Source organism: Arabidopsis thaliana, chromosome 4 (assembly GCF_000001735.4).
Source record: "Arabidopsis thaliana chromosome 4, partial sequence".
In the NCBI taxonomy this organism is placed as follows: domain Eukaryota; kingdom Viridiplantae; phylum Streptophyta; class Magnoliopsida; order Brassicales; family Brassicaceae; genus Arabidopsis; species Arabidopsis thaliana.
In genome coordinates, this window is record NC_003075.7 from 13,478,537 (window position 1) to 13,494,551 (window position 16,015).

At 38.9% G+C, this 16,015-nt stretch overlaps 7 protein-coding genes and 1 long non-coding RNA gene across 18 annotated transcripts; 3 read left to right on the forward strand and 5 right to left on the reverse strand.

Annotated features, from left to right (window-relative positions):
- Positions 1-55: 55 nt before the first annotated feature.
- MAP65-2 (microtubule-associated protein 65-2) lies at positions 56-3,334 on the reverse strand. Its single transcript, NM_118810.4, has 10 exons — positions 3,113-3,334; positions 2,693-2,786; positions 2,416-2,619; positions 2,086-2,331; positions 1,794-2,009; positions 1,476-1,631; positions 1,087-1,398; positions 906-993; positions 669-817; positions 56-591 (listed from the first exon to the last, which is right to left on the reverse strand). Exons 2-10 carry the CDS (start codon positions 2,762-2,764, stop codon positions 298-300), a joined length of 1,737 nt encoding a protein of 578 aa, NP_567756.1. The 5' UTR covers positions 2,765-2,786; positions 3,113-3,334; the 3' UTR covers positions 56-297.
- Positions 3,335-3,527: 193 nt separating this feature from the next.
- Positions 3,528-6,407, forward strand: AT4G26770 (Phosphatidate cytidylyltransferase family protein). Its single transcript, NM_118811.7, has 11 exons — positions 3,528-3,682; positions 4,016-4,250; positions 4,323-4,737; positions 4,813-4,954; positions 5,029-5,185; positions 5,277-5,324; positions 5,402-5,488; positions 5,577-5,705; positions 5,789-5,845; positions 5,921-6,004; positions 6,072-6,407. The coding sequence occupies exons 2-11, from the start codon at positions 4,044-4,046 to the stop codon at positions 6,159-6,161; spliced, it is 1,416 nt and encodes a 471-aa protein (NP_194407.5). The 5' UTR covers positions 3,528-3,682; positions 4,016-4,043; the 3' UTR covers positions 6,162-6,407.
- AR192 (Co-chaperone GrpE family protein) lies at positions 6,303-8,322 on the reverse strand. The gene is made up of 5 exons (NM_118812.4): positions 7,881-8,322; positions 7,184-7,627; positions 6,932-7,099; positions 6,724-6,852; positions 6,303-6,628 (listed from the first exon to the last, which is right to left on the reverse strand). Exons 1-5 carry the CDS (start codon positions 8,022-8,024, stop codon positions 6,530-6,532), a joined length of 984 nt encoding a protein of 327 aa, NP_567757.1. The 5' UTR covers positions 8,025-8,322; the 3' UTR covers positions 6,303-6,529.
- A 350-nt stretch (positions 8,323-8,672) lies between these two features.
- On the reverse strand, positions 8,673-11,101 carry AT4G26795. Of its 7 annotated transcripts, none has more exons than NR_142361.1 (4): positions 10,936-11,065; positions 9,908-10,332; positions 9,219-9,656; positions 8,673-9,094 (listed from the first exon to the last, which is right to left on the reverse strand). It is a non-coding gene; the product is annotated as an other RNA (long non-coding RNA). The 7 variants fall into 7 exon arrangements; NR_142367.1 differs by having other exon boundaries at positions 8,856-9,094; positions 9,219-9,828; positions 10,936-11,029; NR_142362.1 differs by having other exon boundaries at positions 8,715-9,828; positions 10,936-11,098.
- On the forward strand, positions 8,921-10,840 carry AT4G26790 (GDSL-like Lipase/Acylhydrolase superfamily protein). 2 transcript variants are annotated; one of them, NM_179120.1, is made up of 4 exons: positions 9,170-9,202; positions 9,290-9,694; positions 9,797-10,286; positions 10,420-10,840. In NM_179120.1, exons 2-4 carry the CDS (start codon positions 9,323-9,325, stop codon positions 10,611-10,613), a joined length of 1,056 nt encoding a protein of 351 aa, NP_849451.1. In that variant the 5' UTR covers positions 9,170-9,202; positions 9,290-9,322; the 3' UTR covers positions 10,614-10,840. The 2 variants fall into 2 exon arrangements, with proteins under 2 accessions (NP_567758.1, NP_849451.1); NM_118813.2 differs by having other exon boundaries at positions 8,921-9,694; positions 10,420-10,835.
- A 168-nt stretch (positions 11,102-11,269) lies between the features above and the next one.
- On the forward strand, positions 11,270-13,549 carry AT4G26800 (Pentatricopeptide repeat (PPR) superfamily protein). Of its 3 annotated transcripts, NM_118814.3 has the most exons (4): positions 11,299-11,503; positions 11,675-11,723; positions 11,822-13,145; positions 13,255-13,518. In NM_118814.3, the coding sequence occupies exons 2-3, from the start codon at positions 11,715-11,717 to the stop codon at positions 12,920-12,922; spliced, it is 1,110 nt and encodes a 369-aa protein (NP_194410.2). In that variant the 5' UTR covers positions 11,299-11,503; positions 11,675-11,714; the 3' UTR covers positions 12,923-13,145; positions 13,255-13,518. The 3 variants fall into 3 exon arrangements, with proteins under 3 accessions (NP_001329166.1, NP_194410.2, NP_001329165.1); NM_001341830.1 differs by having other exon boundaries at positions 11,270-13,145; positions 13,255-13,549; NM_001341831.1 differs by lacking the exon at positions 11,299-11,503 and having other exon boundaries at positions 11,554-13,145; positions 13,255-13,540.
- Positions 13,542-14,479, reverse strand: AT4G26810 (SWIB/MDM2 domain superfamily protein). 2 transcript variants are annotated; one of them, NM_118815.4, is made up of 3 exons: positions 14,283-14,479; positions 13,940-14,149; positions 13,542-13,857 (listed from the first exon to the last, which is right to left on the reverse strand). In NM_118815.4, the coding sequence occupies exons 2-3, from the start codon at positions 14,111-14,113 to the stop codon at positions 13,711-13,713; spliced, it is 321 nt and encodes a 106-aa protein (NP_194411.1). In that variant the 5' UTR covers positions 14,114-14,149; positions 14,283-14,479; the 3' UTR covers positions 13,542-13,710. The 2 variants fall into 2 exon arrangements, with proteins under 2 accessions (NP_194411.1, NP_001119064.1); NM_001125592.1 differs by lacking the exon at positions 14,283-14,479 and having other exon boundaries at positions 13,625-13,857; positions 13,940-14,249.
- Positions 14,480-14,916: 437 nt separating this feature from the next.
- Positions 14,917-15,656, reverse strand: AT4G26820 (GrpE-like protein; the record flags this gene model as incomplete). Its single annotated transcript, NM_118816.2, has 1 exon — positions 14,917-15,656. The coding sequence occupies exon 1, from the start codon at positions 15,643-15,645 to the stop codon at positions 14,917-14,919; it is 729 nt and encodes a 242-aa protein (NP_194412.1). The 5' UTR covers positions 15,646-15,656.
- Positions 15,657-16,015: the final 359 nt, after the last annotated feature.

The following is a 16,015-nucleotide window of genomic DNA, read 5'->3' on the forward strand; positions in this document are numbered from 1 at the left end:
AACTTTTTAAACTTTTAAATCATGCCCAAAAGATCTTTCAGTATATTACAATTTTGCCCAAATATTATTTCGTAATTCCAATTAGAACCTTGACTTTCATTCACTAAACCGGTCACTTCACATTAGTCATGCTAACAAGTACCAAACAAATTTGAGTGAATGAATACAGAAACAGAAACATCTAAGTAACATTCTACTCTCATTGTCTTTGTTTCTAAGTGTTTGTTTCTTAAACAGCACTATTAGCAACTAACAAAAGTGTAAGTAAGCATTATAACTCTCTTTCTTTTGATATTGTCACGGTGAAGCCATCACTGGGTCAGCACGAGAGACTGGAGATGCAGCATCATCTTTTGTGTTGGCTACAATGTTCGAAGGTGAAGCTATCTTGTTCAGACTGTCTCTCTTGGACTTGCTTCCGTTCTGGTTTGAGTTCATAGACAAACGCCTCATAGGAGTTTCGTTGAGCCCTCCTCCATTGACTCGTGTTCCCACCGGTTTCTTGGCACTAACGGGTCTTGCAGGGCTTGGTTTAGACCCAAAGGCGGATTCTTGATCTGTGTGTGGCTGTTCTTGCTGCTTCTTCTGTTCCTGTTAATGAAAAGGCAAGATTATTTTAAAAGAAGTTAGTTTCAACAATCGGTTTAACACAGGATGAAACAACTTACTTTCAGCCTCCGCTTCTCATCTTCTCGTTCTTGCCTAAGCATAGTGTATTCATCTAGCATGGCGAGTAAAGGAACTCCATCGTACTCAAAGGACATACTGTTCTCCTCTTCCCATGCCCGGGTTTTAGCAATCAACGTGTCAACCATAGCTTGCACAAACAAAGTATGATATATTCTTCAGTCTCAGTTTAATTCTATGTGTAGTAATAACTAAGAGAGACTTTTGGAAGTTCTTACCAGTAATCTTGCTGACCAGAATCCGAGCTTTCTCAGCTCTCTTGAGATTCAAATGCGCACCTCGGCTTGCACTATACCTGTTCTGATCCTGTTTTTCCAGAACAAAAACCCAAAAGAATCATCAATTGAACTCTATGCTTAATAAGTAATGTGTTTATTAACATAGCCAATGTTAGCATACTCGATTGTAATCTTCGAGCCAGCTCTCTTCCTCACAAGCTGACATCCATTTCTCTACACGGTCTAAAATTTCTTTTCTACTAAAGGCTTCCTCCTTGGCCTTTGCGATCTGGCTATCCATGTCAGCCAGTAACTCAGTAGGTTCAGTATTCCCAGCATCAATCAACGACATGATCCTCTCACGAACAACCTCTGGTTTTATTTCTATGTGAGCACGAGCATATATCTCCTCAAGCTCTGATTGCTTTTTGAATGCAATTTCCTTCATTCTGCTAGATTTCAGTTGATCAAGCCTATCCACTTCCACCTCAGCCTTCAAGAGTTCACAGAAGATTTTTAAAAGCAGTACTTATCATACACATTGATTGATACATTACAAATTTACGATACCTGTTCGATAAGATCAAGTGCGAGAGCACCAGAGGCAGTCACTTCATGAACTGAAGCTGAAATGTTAGAGGTAACATGGTCAAAAAGCTCCCTTTCCTCATCAGAAGTATCCATCAGATTCCATAGATCAGTTAGCTGAGTAGCTAGTTCTTGAAGCTGCATAAAACCAAGATACATTAATGAAATCCACAAACAAGAATGGTGCAGAGAAAAGTTACAAACTTTCAGCGCAATTAATCAGAAAGGATTTCAACATATGTGCAGCCTAAACTGACCAAGCTCATGTCAGAGATCACAAAGACCATGATTTTGACTAACCTTCTTAAGTCTTTGCATTTTATCTTCTTTAAGAGTCAAGACAGTCTTAGCCAACCTTGCAAGTGTTTCATTGCTAATGCTCTTGGTTTGAACACCATTTGCCTCATCTAAGCTCGGATGAACTTCGGTGACAGTGCTTAAGAAATCTAAACGAAGGACGGCACATAGATCATGCACCGTGCTCACAAACTCGAGCACCTTCTGTAACCTATCACTCTGCTCAAACACAAAGCAGTTTTAGTTCTGGTTTGAACATAGGCCACACATAACCATATCCCAACTAATATTTTACCTTCTCTTTCTGGAGCTCTTGGAGTTTCCTCTGGAAGTCATCTAATCTCTTTAGAGACAAGTCAGTCTCATCAACCACATGAGGTCCATTGTTCAATCCGCCAGCGATCTCCTCACATATCTTCTGAATCTGTGATTGTACATCAGAAAATGCCCGGACCCTTTCCTCTTTCTGTTGCCAAAGTTGTTCAAGCGCAGGTGCTATTGCAGAAAGTTGTTCTTTGATCGTTCCTGAAGTCTTATCAGGCTGCAATGGAAACAAAGACATTGAATCACACTACACTGTAACCATCTCATCTCTTTACCACTTGTAAGACGTGAGATTACTTACAATGTCGATATAGCTTTTTTCCCCGAGAGCAGTTGTGAGATTGGAAAGTTCAACAGTGGCATCTGACAAAGTCTGAAGAAGCTCTGCACGAGATTTTGCGGCTAGCTCAACTTTCTTTTTGTAAACATTCAGACACTCTTCCTCAATCTGTAGAAGCAGTTTGTCTCGTTCTTCATCACTCTCCCCAACCTCATCCCAGATTTCCTGTAACAAGTTTGTACATTGAGTTTGTGGAACCATATATTAAAAGGATAAGTGTGTATGTTGCGAAATCTACCTGCAACTTCTGTAGTAAGGTGCCACAAGTGATTTCACCAAGAAGAGGATTTTCTGCTTCTGTCACTGCCATTCTTGTGAAGTCAAAAGGTTTCCTACAAAAGTAGAAACAACGAACATATTTAGTGAAGATCCAAACTAACTATACACTAAAAGAAACCAAAGTTGCAATCTTTTTTAGAAAACCAAATTGAATCAGAAACAACATTTTGAACTTGGGAACAAAAACACATCAAAGAACTTAGTGAAGCTAAGAATGTGAAACTAAGCTCAAGAAAAGCTCGAAAGGAACTTCAAAGAAATCAAACAGCATTGGTGATAAAACCAAAGCCAAAGCAAGAAATCAACATTGAAGAAGTAAAGAGGCAATGAGCTGAAATGAAACTAATCGAATCCAACAAGTAGAAGATGGCTTTCTTACCTTAATCGATATTGAATCCAAATGGTTTATCTTCCTCTCTTTTAGATCTGAAGCGACGAATAGTCACTGTGAGAGTAAGAGAGAGAGAGAGCATAGGAAACAGAGAAATCTCCAACTTTGGTTATGGAGGTTGGGAAATGGGAAAAGTGGGACCCATTTTACGGAACTCAATAATTAATGAGGAAAAAACAACAGCAAAAAGGTGAGAGACCCTGTCTTTTCGCGTTATTTACTGATTTGACCACTGATCTCACAGACCTCGTTGACTCCTCATGCTCATGTCTGAATAGTTAAAAGGCTTTCCTTAATGGGCTTAAATATCTGACCCAGCCCAAACAGATCAAGACAACACGTGTCACTCATTCCGGGTTTAAACATGAAGCAGCGACATGAATAGTTTATTGGTTCTCTCTTCCGATGATTTGATGAAACCTCACCGCTAAGTGCTCATCCACCACCTTCCTCCTCCTCCTTCTTCCCTCACCTTTTGAGTTTCTTTCTTCACGTTTCTTTTCATTAATTAGGGTTTCGCATTTTCAATCACCATCATCCCACCACGTTTTCGTTAATGTAAGTTCATTCTCTTTTTTCTACTTGTCATGATCCCATTTTGTTGCAATGTTCACTTATGAAATTTATCCTTTGTATGTGAATCATCACGTTTTGCTTTGATGAATCATTTAGATTTCTAGGCTTACACATTCAAATCTAAATCCTCTATTATATGCTTGTTACACAAGTAATCTCTCATCAGATATCAATGTGTGTGTTTCATTAAGACGTGTATAAGCTCGAGTTATGGTTGACATTTTGAAATTATAGATCAACCCCAAATTCATTTCCTCGGATGTATAAAGAAACCCAGATCATCATGATTAACTGAATTTCAAGAACTCAATCCAGGAACTGAGAGCATTTCCTAGGGATCTCAATGGCAATGGAGAAAGATCTCAGTCCAAATTCTCCACGGATTAGAAAGCTAAGGGATACTAGTTACCCTACTACACCAACGTCTCGAATGAATACTAATAACCAGAGAGATAACCATTATCCCAACATTCCTAATTCACCAAGGGATTACAATTATACTCCTAGCTCTCCAACAGCTCGCATTCGACACCGCAGGCGATCAAGCGAGGTATCTATACAATGTCATACTCTCTTTTCCGGTTGAATCCAAAATTTGATTGTCTTTTTCAATATTGATCAGAATTTAGCTGAGGTGAACAGAAGCAATGTAAGCAGAGTAAGCAATTTGTTACTTGGTGATAAGAACAAGTACAGATCAATGTGGATAAGGACATGCTCATCTCTCTGGATGCTCGGTGGAGTTGTGTTTATAATCTACATGGGTCATCTCTACATTTGGGCTATGGTTGTGGTTATACAGATATTCATGGCCAAAGAGCTCTTCTTTCTTCGCAGAAGAGCTCATGAAGAACGTCGCTTACCCGGTTTCTGGCTCTTGAATTGGCACTTCTTCTTCACGGCTATGTTGTTTGTCTATGGACGCATCATTCAACAGCAGCTAGTCAACACGGTTTCTTCAGATAGATTCATATACAAGCTTGTGAGTGGTCTTATCAAGTACCAGATGGTTATTTGCTACTTCTTGTACATCGCAGGTTTGTCTGTTTCTTTTTTCTTCACAAAAACAATACTCTCTTTCTTGATTTATTAACAGCTTAAGTTGGATTCAGGTCTCATATGGTTTATCCTTACATTGAAGAATAAGATGTATAAGTATCAGTTTGGGCAATACGCTTGGACACATATGATCCTTATCGTTGTCTTTACTCAATCTTCTTTCACCGTCGCCAATATTTTTGAAGGGATCTTCTGGTACAATGGACTCTTATATATATCCACTGAAGCATAATAGTTTTCCCGAGTGCTAATTTCTTTTAAATATGCAGGTTTCTTCTACCAGCAGCACTGATTGCTATGAACGATGTAGCAGCTTACTTCTTCGGTTTCTATTTCGGGAAAACTCCGCTCATCAAGTTGTCTCCAAAGAAAACATGGGAAGGTTTCATCGGAGCATCAGTTGCAACTATAATCTCTGCATTTATTGTAATAACCTTCTTCTATCATTTATTCATTCGTTCGTAACTCTTTCTTTTGGTCTCAAGACTGATAGATTATTATCTGCTTCGTACAACAGTTTGCTAATGTCTTAGGCCAGTTCCAATGGCTTACATGTCCAAGGAAGGTAACAAAAAGTGATATCTCCATCACAATATTTTGTCTCGGCCTTTACTTCATCCTTGTGTTGCATATCTTTTGCAGGATTTATCAACTGGTTGGCTTCATTGTGATCCAGGCCCTCTCTTCAGGCCAGAGTATTACCCATTTCCCTCTTGGATTACTCCATTTGTAAGCAATTAACTGTCCTCTCGTGAAAACCAGCCGATGATGTTGTCTTGTTTTGAAACTGAGCTCCGTTGTGAACTTTGCTTAACAGTCTCCATGGAAAGGGATCTCGACCCTGCCTGTCCAATGGCATGCTTTTTCTCTCGGTCTATTCGCATCCATTATGGCGCCTTTTGGTGGCTTCTTCGCAAGCGGTTTCAAAAGAGCTTTCAAGATCAAGGTTAACACATTTTTCAAACATTAAAAGGTTTTGTATCTACAGATCCAAGAACAAATATTTACTAGTTTATGTCGCTTTGACAGGATTTCGGAGACAGCATACCAGGACATGGAGGATTTACTGACAGAATGGATTGCCAAGTAAGAGTCACTAACGTCGAAAAGTGCAATATGATCTTTGCATCGTTTTAAACGAATCTTGTTGCCTAAATGCAGATGGTTATGGCGGTTTTCGCATACATCTACATCCAATCTTTCATTGTTAATCGGGACTACAGTGTCGAGATGATCCTAGACCAGGTAAGAATCATCATATAAGCCAAGAATACGGAGGCATTGTAAATAATTGATTGTATTATACCTGCAGATATCGAGGAGCCTGGGACACGAGGAGCAGAAAATGCTTTATGAAAAGCTCGGAGACATTCTTCAACATAAGTTGCAAGGGAGGTTTTAAATAGTGAGTGCAAGTTTTGTGACTCTGTTTTCAGCTTCTTTCTCTATGGTTAGTTTCTGGTTGTATCAGACCATGTAAAACCTTGATTTGTATCTGATTTAACTAATCAAACAGAGACTTGGTAATAGTGTGCGAGTAGAAGAGATGTAAAATGATATTTTCCTCGTTCAATTATAGCATGGAGATAGAGAAAACAGACACAGAAGCAGGATTTCCCCTGCAAATGCCATGTCCAGCAACTTATGGGAGATCTTGTTCATCTAATGAATAACCAAACCACAAAAGAAAACTATGACTCGAAGACTCGAGAAGATGTTAATGGAAACATAGAACCGTAACAAAATTTATGAAAACCAGCTGACTTCTTCTTAAGCATCAGACTCTTTCTTTTCTTCTTGGTTCTCTCCTCCCTGGGTAACACCAACCTCAGCTGGTCTTATAACTCGGTCATACAGCGTGTATCCAGACTGCACATATTGACACCCATCATTACTAATTGGTATTTAAGACTATACAATATGAAATAAAGAGACAAAGAATTGAGCAAGCTTTATATATTTACCTTCAAGACATGAGCAACTGTGCCTTCTGGCTTAGAAGCATCAGGGACTTGGAACACTGCGTTATGTCTGTTTGGATCAAATGGCTCGTTTATAGGATCATACTTCTCCATACCAAATTTCTTAAATACCTGCAGCGGCACACATGTTTAACCGGTCTCATCTGCATTGCTTACTTAAGGTCTTATAATTACATTTCTCGATATTTACCTCAGCAAGCTGTTTCTCAGTCATCTCCACTCCTTCTAAAAGGGTCTTTAATAGTGGAGCTGCTCCAGCAGAATCTTCTGAGGTGTCAAGCTTTGAGAAGCTTTCTTTGACAACCGAAGAAGCTCTTCCAAGATTATCCGCCACATCCAATAGGCTCTTTGCAAAATTCTGCATACATATATAGTGAATATATATATTTCAGAAAACTATTATATGAAACAAAAGCTGCAAACCAAGTTCTTAAAGACTAACCTGTACGGCATACTTTTTGGTGTTTTCAGCATCACGTCTTGTTCTGTCCATGACATTCTCCATCTCAGCATAAGTGCGAAGAACTTTGTCTTTCAACTGCTTAATCTCTTCTTCCTTCTCAGACAGTAGCTCTTCCTTCTCAGCTACGAGCTTCACCAAATCATCGGCTGACAATTCATCATCATCACTCTCAGAATCTGATTCAGAAGATGAAGATGCAGCTCCTTTAGCACCTTTCCGCTTTCTTTTTGCAGAATCTGTCACAGAATCTTTAGATTCAGAGTCAAGACCTGGTTGGTTTGCCTCAGCTGTAGGTTTCTCTTCACTTGTCTTTGAGGCCTCAGTGTGGGTCTTCTTCTCATCTGATTCAGGCGAGGTAGAGGAAGAAAAATTGAACCTTTGCAGTGCAAACGAATCCATCATAGACATCTGAGCTGGAACAAGCTGCCCCCAAAAAAAAAAGTAAAATGGGTTAAACTCAGTGAAATGATACAGAGCAAAAACCTATAGAGAATCTAAACCATTCTTCTATTGTTTATTCATATATCTGAAGATTCAAACATAAGAGATCAAGGAAACAGTATCAGAAGATAGCAATCATTTCTAGAAACTCAAATGAGGGAAAGCCTTAAACCCTAACAAAACCCTGAATTGCAATTTCGGCATGAATAGTGATTAATTTGAGTGAAAATCGAACCTTATGCGAGAAATCGTGAGCTAGGGAGTGAAACCGGCTCGAGAAAACAGGAGTCTGATTCCTCGCCGGAAGAGTGACGGCGGATAGAGATGAGCGTATGCCCGCGTTGCGGGTTACTCGCGACAAAATTCTCAAAACCAACATCTGGAGATCCACCACAGATGAACAAACAGAGATCAAGAAGATAAGAGAATCGAATCGAATCGAAATGTAATTGTTCTGAGGAAATTGTTAATTTGCAGAGGCACACAGAGTGCTTGGTGGATGGATAGTAGAATTCACAATTCTCTCTTTCGGGGTTTTTAGTAATTTACGTAAATAGCCTTACCGCTGCACGAGCGGGCTGAGGCTAAAATGATCGCTTTGATTCGGCGAGCCTGTGAGGGTATTATTGTCATTATAGCAAATGGGAGATTTTGAAAGCTAATTTGAGAAGCCTCTAGAAAGAACCAAAGGTACTTGTATATCTTTGGGACAGACGAAGTCCATTTATCTCCTGGGCCTGATTGGTACAGTCCTACCAAACAGAACAAGCAGCAGTATGTTACTGTTGCTAAGTGGTTTGGCTTTTTTAGTTTCATTCTTGTGTTTAATTAAAATTGCTGGATTAATATAGAGGTTGTGTAGATTTGACGTCATTTGGATGGGAGAATTTGGAAATTAATGTTCAACTACTTAATCTATAATTCAACAAACGATAAATGACCACTTAATTGCTAATAGCCTCTAGTTAATTCAAAACGCAAACCTATGTTATGAACCACTTGTCAATAAATTTATAAATCTTTAGTTGAGACTCAAAAAACAAAGTTACTTTATCGGAAATGTCACATTTGACGCATGAGAGACACTTTCTTGCCGTTACTTGTTATTGTCGTTGCAACAACCAAAACTATGGTTGAACTAAAAAGCCCCAAAACGTGCGACACAGTTCACCCAAAGTGCAAATAATCTTTACATTCAAGACTCTAGACTCAGTAAGCAATAAAAACAGTAAGTGATACAAGAACAGAGAGTTGAGTTTTGAGCGTGAATCCGGTAAAAAGGAAGATGCGTTACATATACATCTGAAGCTTGCAATGGTACGAATCCTTCTATTTTAAAATATTCTGTCTTTCTCTCTTTTTTAGTAGCTATAAATACGGCTCTCTGCTGCACAACTATTATTGAAACTCTCAATCATTTTCAGCTCATTACTCACCTCAACTAACTCTCTGTGGCCAAAAATAAACAGAGACATATCAGACTAAGGAGTATTTAATAAGCATCATCTAACAACAGGCCAAGGTATTAACTACACGAGCTAAATCTGTTTTAGTCAGGTTTGATAGAAGATACCTATCTTTCTCCATCTTAAATGCTTGCTCCAATTGTTCTTCCCAATTAATCGTGAGGTTCTTGTTTTGCAGAAGCAAAAAATTGAAAAAACTTGTGTAAAAAGCATGCAGCGAAACAGAGTTCTTGCGTTCTTGTTGCTAGCAGCTCAGCTCTTGGTGAAGATACCTGAAACGTGTGCAAAATTTCCCGCACTTATCGTATTTGGTGACTCAACTGTTGATTCAGGCAACAACAACCAGATTTCTACTGTTCTGAAGAGCAATTTCCAGCCATATGGCCGGGATTACTTTGACGGCAAAGCGACTGGGAGATTTTCAAATGGCCGGATTGCACCAGACTTCATTTCTGAAGGTTTGGGACTCAAGAACGCAGTCCCTGCCTACCTAGATCCAGCATACAACATTGCAGACTTTGCCACTGGTGTCTGTTTCGCTTCAGCTGGAACCGGCTTAGACAATGCAACCTCTGCCGTGTTAGTAAGTCAAGCATAGTTATATATCTTACAACATATATATATTCTACTGTACTGGACTTAGATTTCTGACATGCTTTCTCTGAATTGTCATCGATTTCTAAAGTCTGTAATGCCGCTATGGAAGGAAGTGGAATACTACAAAGAATACCAAACCAGGCTAAGAAGCTACTTGGGTGAAGAGAAAGCTAATGAGATTATTAGTGAATCACTTTACCTGATTAGTATCGGAACCAACGATTTCCTGGAGAATTACTATCTTCTTCCCCGCAAGTTACGGAAGTACTCAGTGAACGAGTACCAATATTTCCTGATAGGAATAGCAGCAGATTTCGTGACAGATATATACAGACTCGGAGCTCGGAAGATGTCTTTGTCGGGACTCTCTCCTTTTGGATGCTTACCCCTGGAAAGAACAACTCAGCTCTTTTATGGAAGCAAATGTATTGAAGAATACAACATTGTGGCTAGAGATTTCAACATCAAGATGGAAGAGAAAGTCTTCCAGTTGAACAGAGATCTGAACGGAATCCAGCTGGTGTTTTCAAATCCATATGACCTTGTTTCAGAAATCATATACCATCCTGAAGCATTCGGTTAGTACAAAGTTCTAACAAAAATATTTTCCCAACCATTGCAACCCTGCAAAGACATAGGGCTAAGTTTCAATATGTACCAAATGCTCTTAAATCAAGAATTCTTATGATAATATTCCTATGTGCATTGCAGGTTTCGAAAACGTAAGAAGTGCGTGTTGCGGAACGGGATACTATGAGATGAGCTACTTGTGTGATAAAATGAACCCATTCACATGTTCGGATGCAAGCAAATATGTATTTTGGGACTCATTTCACCCAACAGAGAAGACAAACGCCATCGTAGCAAATCATGTTCTGAAATACGACTTATCTCGGTTTCAGTGATAAAATAAGAAATTGCTACACCACAAGCACTATAGTTATTAGTTAACCTACTAAATTCTTTCCTCCACAACATATATATTTTTTTCTGTGAGTTTCTTGTCTAGATATCACTCAAATCAAGCTTCCAAAATGTTGTACAAGAACCATTCTTCTTACTCTATGTTCGTGTGACTACATAAAGATGCTACTGTGATGTTATAAAAATGGACAAGATCAAACTTTAAAATACTAAAACAGAAATGGAAGTGAATCATGAAGCCAGAAACCAAAAAAGCTGACATTTGTGACTCAGCGTGACAACTAAATCAACCATTTTGCTCACCAAAATCACCGGAGGAATGGCCCAGAGCTAAGAAGATGCGAAAGCCAGGTTCATAAAAGAAGATGAAGAAGAAATCAATTGGGATCACAGTGAGAGAATAACAAATGCGACATTTTCGACAAATCCTTTCCGGACGAGACAAGAGGATGCCATTAGAGAAAAGGAGGATCGAATCGAAATTGTGCAATCCGGTTCGGTTTCGTCGAACCGTTTTAAGCGTTTGGTTATTAATTTTGTACGGTTTTCGATTATTGTAAACCAAAAACCTAAAAAGGCTCGATTGTTTCTAAACCGGTTAAAGTTGTATTTCTTCTCTGTTCAATTCTTTCAGTTCTCTCAAGTCTCAAACACTTCAACACTGTAGGGTTTAGGGTTTATGGTCAAAATCCCTGAGACAGAATTTGGGAACGAACCCAAATCAAGCTGAAGTCGAAACGATTGGATGCGGTGGTCGATTGCGACTGCGATTGCTTCAACGGCTAAGGGGTTTCTTCATCTTCATCACCATTTTCTGAAGAACAGTAATCCTGGGATTGTTCTTTCTCCGTCGTTGAGATTTCGTTTCTGGGTACGAGCTTTTTCTGGTACTACTATTGATTATCGAGAGGTATTGAGAAGTGGGCTTCACAATATTAAGTTCGACGATGCATTTCATTTGTTCGTACTCATGGCTTATTCTTACCCTCTACCTTCAATTGTTGAATTCAATAAAGTATTGACTGCTATTGCTAAGATGCAGATGTATGATGTTGTGATTAATCTCTGGAAACGTATTGAGAATGCTGAAGGTATTGAAATTTCACCTGATCTCTATACTTGTAACATTTTGGTGAATTGTTTCTGCCGCTGCTTTCAACCCTCTTCGGCTTTATCTTATCTTGGGAAGATGATGAAGCTTGGTATTGAGCCTGACATTGTGACTGCTAGCTCGCTGGTCAATGGATTCTGTCTCAGTAATAGTATTAAGGATGCTGTTTATGTGGCTGGCCAAATGGAGAAAATGGGAATCAAACGTGATGTTGTAGTCGATACCATACTCATTGATACTCTTTGCAAAAATAGACTTGTGGTTCCCGCGCTGGAGGTTCTCAAACGTATGAAAGACAGAGGAATTTCACCGAATGTTGTTACCTACAGCTCTCTCATAACTGGCCTTTGTAAATCCGGTAGATTGGCTGACGCCGAGAGACGACTGCACGAAATGGACTCCAAGAAAATCAACCCTAATGTTATCACTTTCAGTGCATTAATCGATGCATATGCAAAACGTGGGAAACTGTCGAAGGTTGATAGTGTGTACAAGATGATGATCCAAATGTCTATAGATCCTAATGTTTTCACTTACAGTTCACTTATCTACGGGCTTTGCATGCACAATCGTGTAGACGAGGCCATTAAAATGCTTGACTTGATGATAAGCAAGGGGTGCACCCCAAATGTAGTCACTTACAGTACTCTTGCAAATGGATTTTTCAAGTCGTCGAGGGTAGATGATGGGATTAAACTTTTAGACGACATGCCTCAAAGAGGCGTGGCTGCAAACACAGTCTCTTGCAACACTCTTATCAAGGGCTATTTTCAAGCAGGCAAGATAGATCTCGCTCTAGGAGTTTTTGGATATATGACTTCTAATGGTCTGATTCCCAATATTAGGAGCTACAACATTGTGTTAGCTGGTCTATTTGCTAATGGGGAGGTAGAGAAAGCATTGAGCAGATTCGAGCATATGCAAAAGACTAGAAATGATCTTGATATTATTACATATACTATCATGATTCATGGGATGTGCAAGGCTTGTATGGTGAAAGAAGCATATGATTTGTTCTATAAACTCAAGTTCAAAAGAGTGGAGCCCGATTTTAAAGCATACACGATAATGATCGCAGAATTGAATAGGGCTGGCATGCGGACTGAAGCAGATGCCTTGAATAGATTTTACCAAAAGCACGTTCGCCAAAACGAAAGCGCACCAGCTGAAGTATCCTAGGAGAATTTTCTTGAGAGACATTTACAGACTCGGAGCTTGCAAAGATATCTCTCTACAGGCTCCCTCTTATCGGATGCAAGAACACAAATCTTGATGGAAGCCAGTGTATCAAAAGATACCACGATGTGTCCAGATAATTCAATCGCACTGTTGAACAAGGAGCTGAACAATGAGCGGAAACAATCGCATGGTCTTAGAATCATGAAAAGTCCTGAAGTATTTGGTTAGTAATAAGCTTTCTATCCCTCAAAAGACATACACTAAGGTTTATGAGTATCAATTACTCTTTTTTATCAAGAATTCTTCTCACTGTGTTTTTAATTCTCTTGCAGGTTTCCAAACTGCATCTGGATACTAGGGGATGCGCTACTTGGATGATAGATTGAACCCTTTCACATGTTGGGATGCAAGCAAATATGGATTTTGGGACTCCTCATGTATCCCATACCACAAACATGTTCCTTAACATGCTACATTCTTTCTTCTACTAACTTGCTCTGTTTCTGAGTTGTATTCGTTACCAATGATCACTTCAGGTTGCTTGATATTATTTGAATCAAGCTTCCATAATGTTTGTAAAAGAACCAGTTTTTCCCACTATATGGTGGAAGTGTGTAAGTACTTAAAGATGATCTTTTGATGTTATAAAAAACACAGCACCACCCGACAAGGAGAAACTGTTTACATAAGAAAACAGAAATAGAATTGAATCCAGAATCCAGAACTTAGAAGTATCAATCATATATCTTTAAGCATCACAGAACAAAACGACCCCAAAGAAGCAAAAGTTAAATTTTCTGAGAATTCTTCTTTTGTTCTTTGGGAAAATGCAACTTGATAAGAGAAGGAAGATCGACTAGCTCCACTCGCTGCTTCCCGAGCAAAATGCTCTTGAGCTTCTCATCACAAATCACCACATTCTTGTTCTTAGGATCCTGTAAGAAACAAAACCAATCAGTCAATGAGACAAAACATTTTAAAAAAAAATCTTTAGCTTAAATAACTTAATGATCAAACCTGAAGATTGTTGGTCTTGATATAGGACCAGACACGCATGAAACAACCCAGACGGGAAATCTGAGATTGACCAACAAAGTTCCGTAGAGTAGATGGAAGATTCACGAGGTCAATCAAATTCCCAAGCTTCTTTGGATTATCCGTTATAGCCTTCTTCAACCTCTGGGGCAGCATCCTGATTCTCAACCCACGAGTAAACCAGAAATTCGACTGCCGCGGAAAAGCAAAAGAGAAAAAACGTTAATTACCACTGACAATCCCTTTGGGGAATTTCATCGAGCATGTGGCGTCCAAATGAAAAGCAAACGACCCTACGTACAAAAAGCTTTTTAAGAAAGCTTACCCGTGGAAATGGTAGAGGAAATTGAAAGCAACAAGTCCGTGTAAACCAACTGACTCGCTTTTAACCCGTAATGCTTGCGATGTTTTACGCTTCGACCTTGGAGGTATTCTCGCGTTTGAACGCTGGAGCTGCGATAGAGTCAAAAAGTCTTCTTAAGAACAAGGAAGAGACTACATTGTGTTACTTTGTGACTTGACTATTGGGCCGCGTTTTCTTTTACATTTGGGCTGAATAATAATATATCCTTGTGACTTGGAATGATTGTTGTGGATGACGTGTAATGCAATAATTTAGTTTAAACAACAAAATCGTCATACTCCAAATCTTCAAAATCTCAATTCTTCCGTTTAGTTTGTCAAAATCAATTGGAAAATCCAAAACAAATCAGCGTGATAATTATTCCATTAAGATTCTCACAACAACTGTTTTCTCTGCTCTTGTGGATATGAATGTATCAAGCCTAATTTCTAAAGGTCATCGATTGTCATCAAATTAAGCATATCACTAATATTGTCATCAACAAAAAAACATACATAATTAAACATCATTGACCAGCCGTAAGTCATCTAACATCACACATCCCTAACAAATTGCAAAAACAAACTCTAATTGACCATTGTTAAATATCTAAGACCTAAGGATATTTAGGGAGACGTACACTGCATACTAGTCGACCATCGAATGACAAAACCGATCTATTTGTCCCATAGATCTCGTCATCAACATTATACAACTTGGCACTTACATTCTCACAAACGGCTGACATGTACTGTTCTCCCCATAAAGCAGAAGTTCCTGGATAAAACCCTACTCTCCCAGAAAACACCATATCAAGACCCACCACACCTCCTGTCACCGCCACTTCATCCTCCATTTCCCAAGCCGCCTCTTCATCGATAACTTTTGTTTCGTTTCTCTTGACAATAACCTCGTTCTTCTCTCCGCCTTTCTGCCAGAACGAATCAGCTCTTGCGGTCGACACGAGCTTTCCCCGGTGAACCAGCCACACTGAAGGATTCTCGTACGTGACATGGAGTTTCTCGTTAGGGTTTTTGATAGAGAACGTTGCGGACCAGACCGGGAGATTGTGGTTGGCGAACGATATATGCATTGATTGTACGTGTACTGTGGGGGGAGTTGGCGTAATCAATATGACAAACGTCACACCTGCTACACAAGCACCCATGATCGTGATGGCTAGAAAGAGTTTGAAAAGTAGTGACCAGTGTGAGATATTAGCTGGTTCGGATTCTTGGTGGCTCCGTGATGATATTGGTCGGAGTTCCGGGACTTTTTCGGTATCAATGACGGTTATCAGAAGCTGTTGATTCATTTCTTCAACCAGGTTTTGTTCATCATCCATATTGGGATTTATACAAGTGCTGATAATGTTTACTTGTTTATATGATGATATCTCAAAACAATTAGAGAAAAAGATTTATCTAGTAGAGATTATAAAAATTAAAGATATTAATAATTAAAATCTTTATCATTTTTTCTGATTGTATATATAATAGATAAAATGATTAATAAAATCATTGATTTCTATAATCTCAACTAGATGAATCTTTTAGTTTCTATAGAATCATTTTATCCACTATACAAGATTTTATTCCTTCTAATATATATACCCTGAAATTCTAATAATAATATACTAGAATAAAATATACTATTTTTGCAACATAAAATTCATTTTGTTTATTATGTCAAACTTCAGCATTCATGCAAGATTT

Bases quoted from the DNA above. Each gene is read 5' to 3' on its own strand.
- AT4G26770 (NM_118811.7), top strand. From the start codon at position 4,044: ATGGCAATGGAGAAAGATCTCAGTCCAAATTCTCCACGGATTAGAAAG. The intron at 4,738-4,812 runs GTTTGTCTGTTT...AGTTGGATTCAG, and splicing joins CTACTTCTTGTACATCGCAG to GTCTCATATGGTTTATCCTT. The intron at 6,005-6,071 runs GTAAGAATCATC...TTATACCTGCAG, and splicing joins TCGAGATGATCCTAGACCAG to ATATCGAGGAGCCTGGGACA.
- AT4G26810 (NM_118815.4), bottom strand. From the start codon at position 14,113: ATGCTGCCCCAGAGGTTGAAGAAGGCTATAACGGATAATCCAAAGAAG. The intron at 13,858-13,939 runs GTTTGATCATTA...TGTTTCTTACAG, and splicing joins TCAAGACCAACAATCTTCAG to GATCCTAAGAACAAGAATGT.
- AT4G26800 (NM_001341830.1), top strand. From the start codon at position 11,378: ATGCGGTGGTCGATTGCGACTGCGATTGCTTCAACGGCTAAGGGGTTT.
- AR192 (NM_118812.4), bottom strand. From the start codon at position 8,024: ATGTTGGTTTTGAGAATTTTGTCGCGAGTAACCCGCAACGCGGGCATA. The intron at 7,100-7,183 runs GTTAGTCTTTAA...ATATGTATGCAG, and splicing joins CCAAAAAGTATGCCGTACAG to AATTTTGCAAAGAGCCTATT. The intron at 6,629-6,723 runs GTAAATATATAA...CAATATGTGCAG, and splicing joins CAGTTGCTCATGTCTTGAAG to TCTGGATACACGCTGTATGA.
- AT4G26790 (NM_118813.2), top strand. From the start codon at position 9,323: ATGCAGCGAAACAGAGTTCTTGCGTTCTTGTTGCTAGCAGCTCAGCTC. The intron at 9,695-9,796 runs GTAAGTCAAGCA...CGATTTCTAAAG, and splicing joins ATGCAACCTCTGCCGTGTTA to TCTGTAATGCCGCTATGGAA. The intron at 10,287-10,419 runs GTTAGTACAAAG...TGTGCATTGCAG, and splicing joins ATACCATCCTGAAGCATTCG to GTTTCGAAAACGTAAGAAGT.
- MAP65-2 (NM_118810.4), bottom strand. From the start codon at position 2,764: ATGGCAGTGACAGAAGCAGAAAATCCTCTTCTTGGTGAAATCACTTGT. The intron at 2,010-2,085 runs GTAAAATATTAG...GTGTTTGAGCAG, and splicing joins AAGAGCTCCAGAAAGAGAAG to AGTGATAGGTTACAGAAGGT. The intron at 1,632-1,793 runs GTTAGTCAAAAT...GGTTTTATGCAG, and splicing joins AAATGCAAAGACTTAAGAAG to CTTCAAGAACTAGCTACTCA.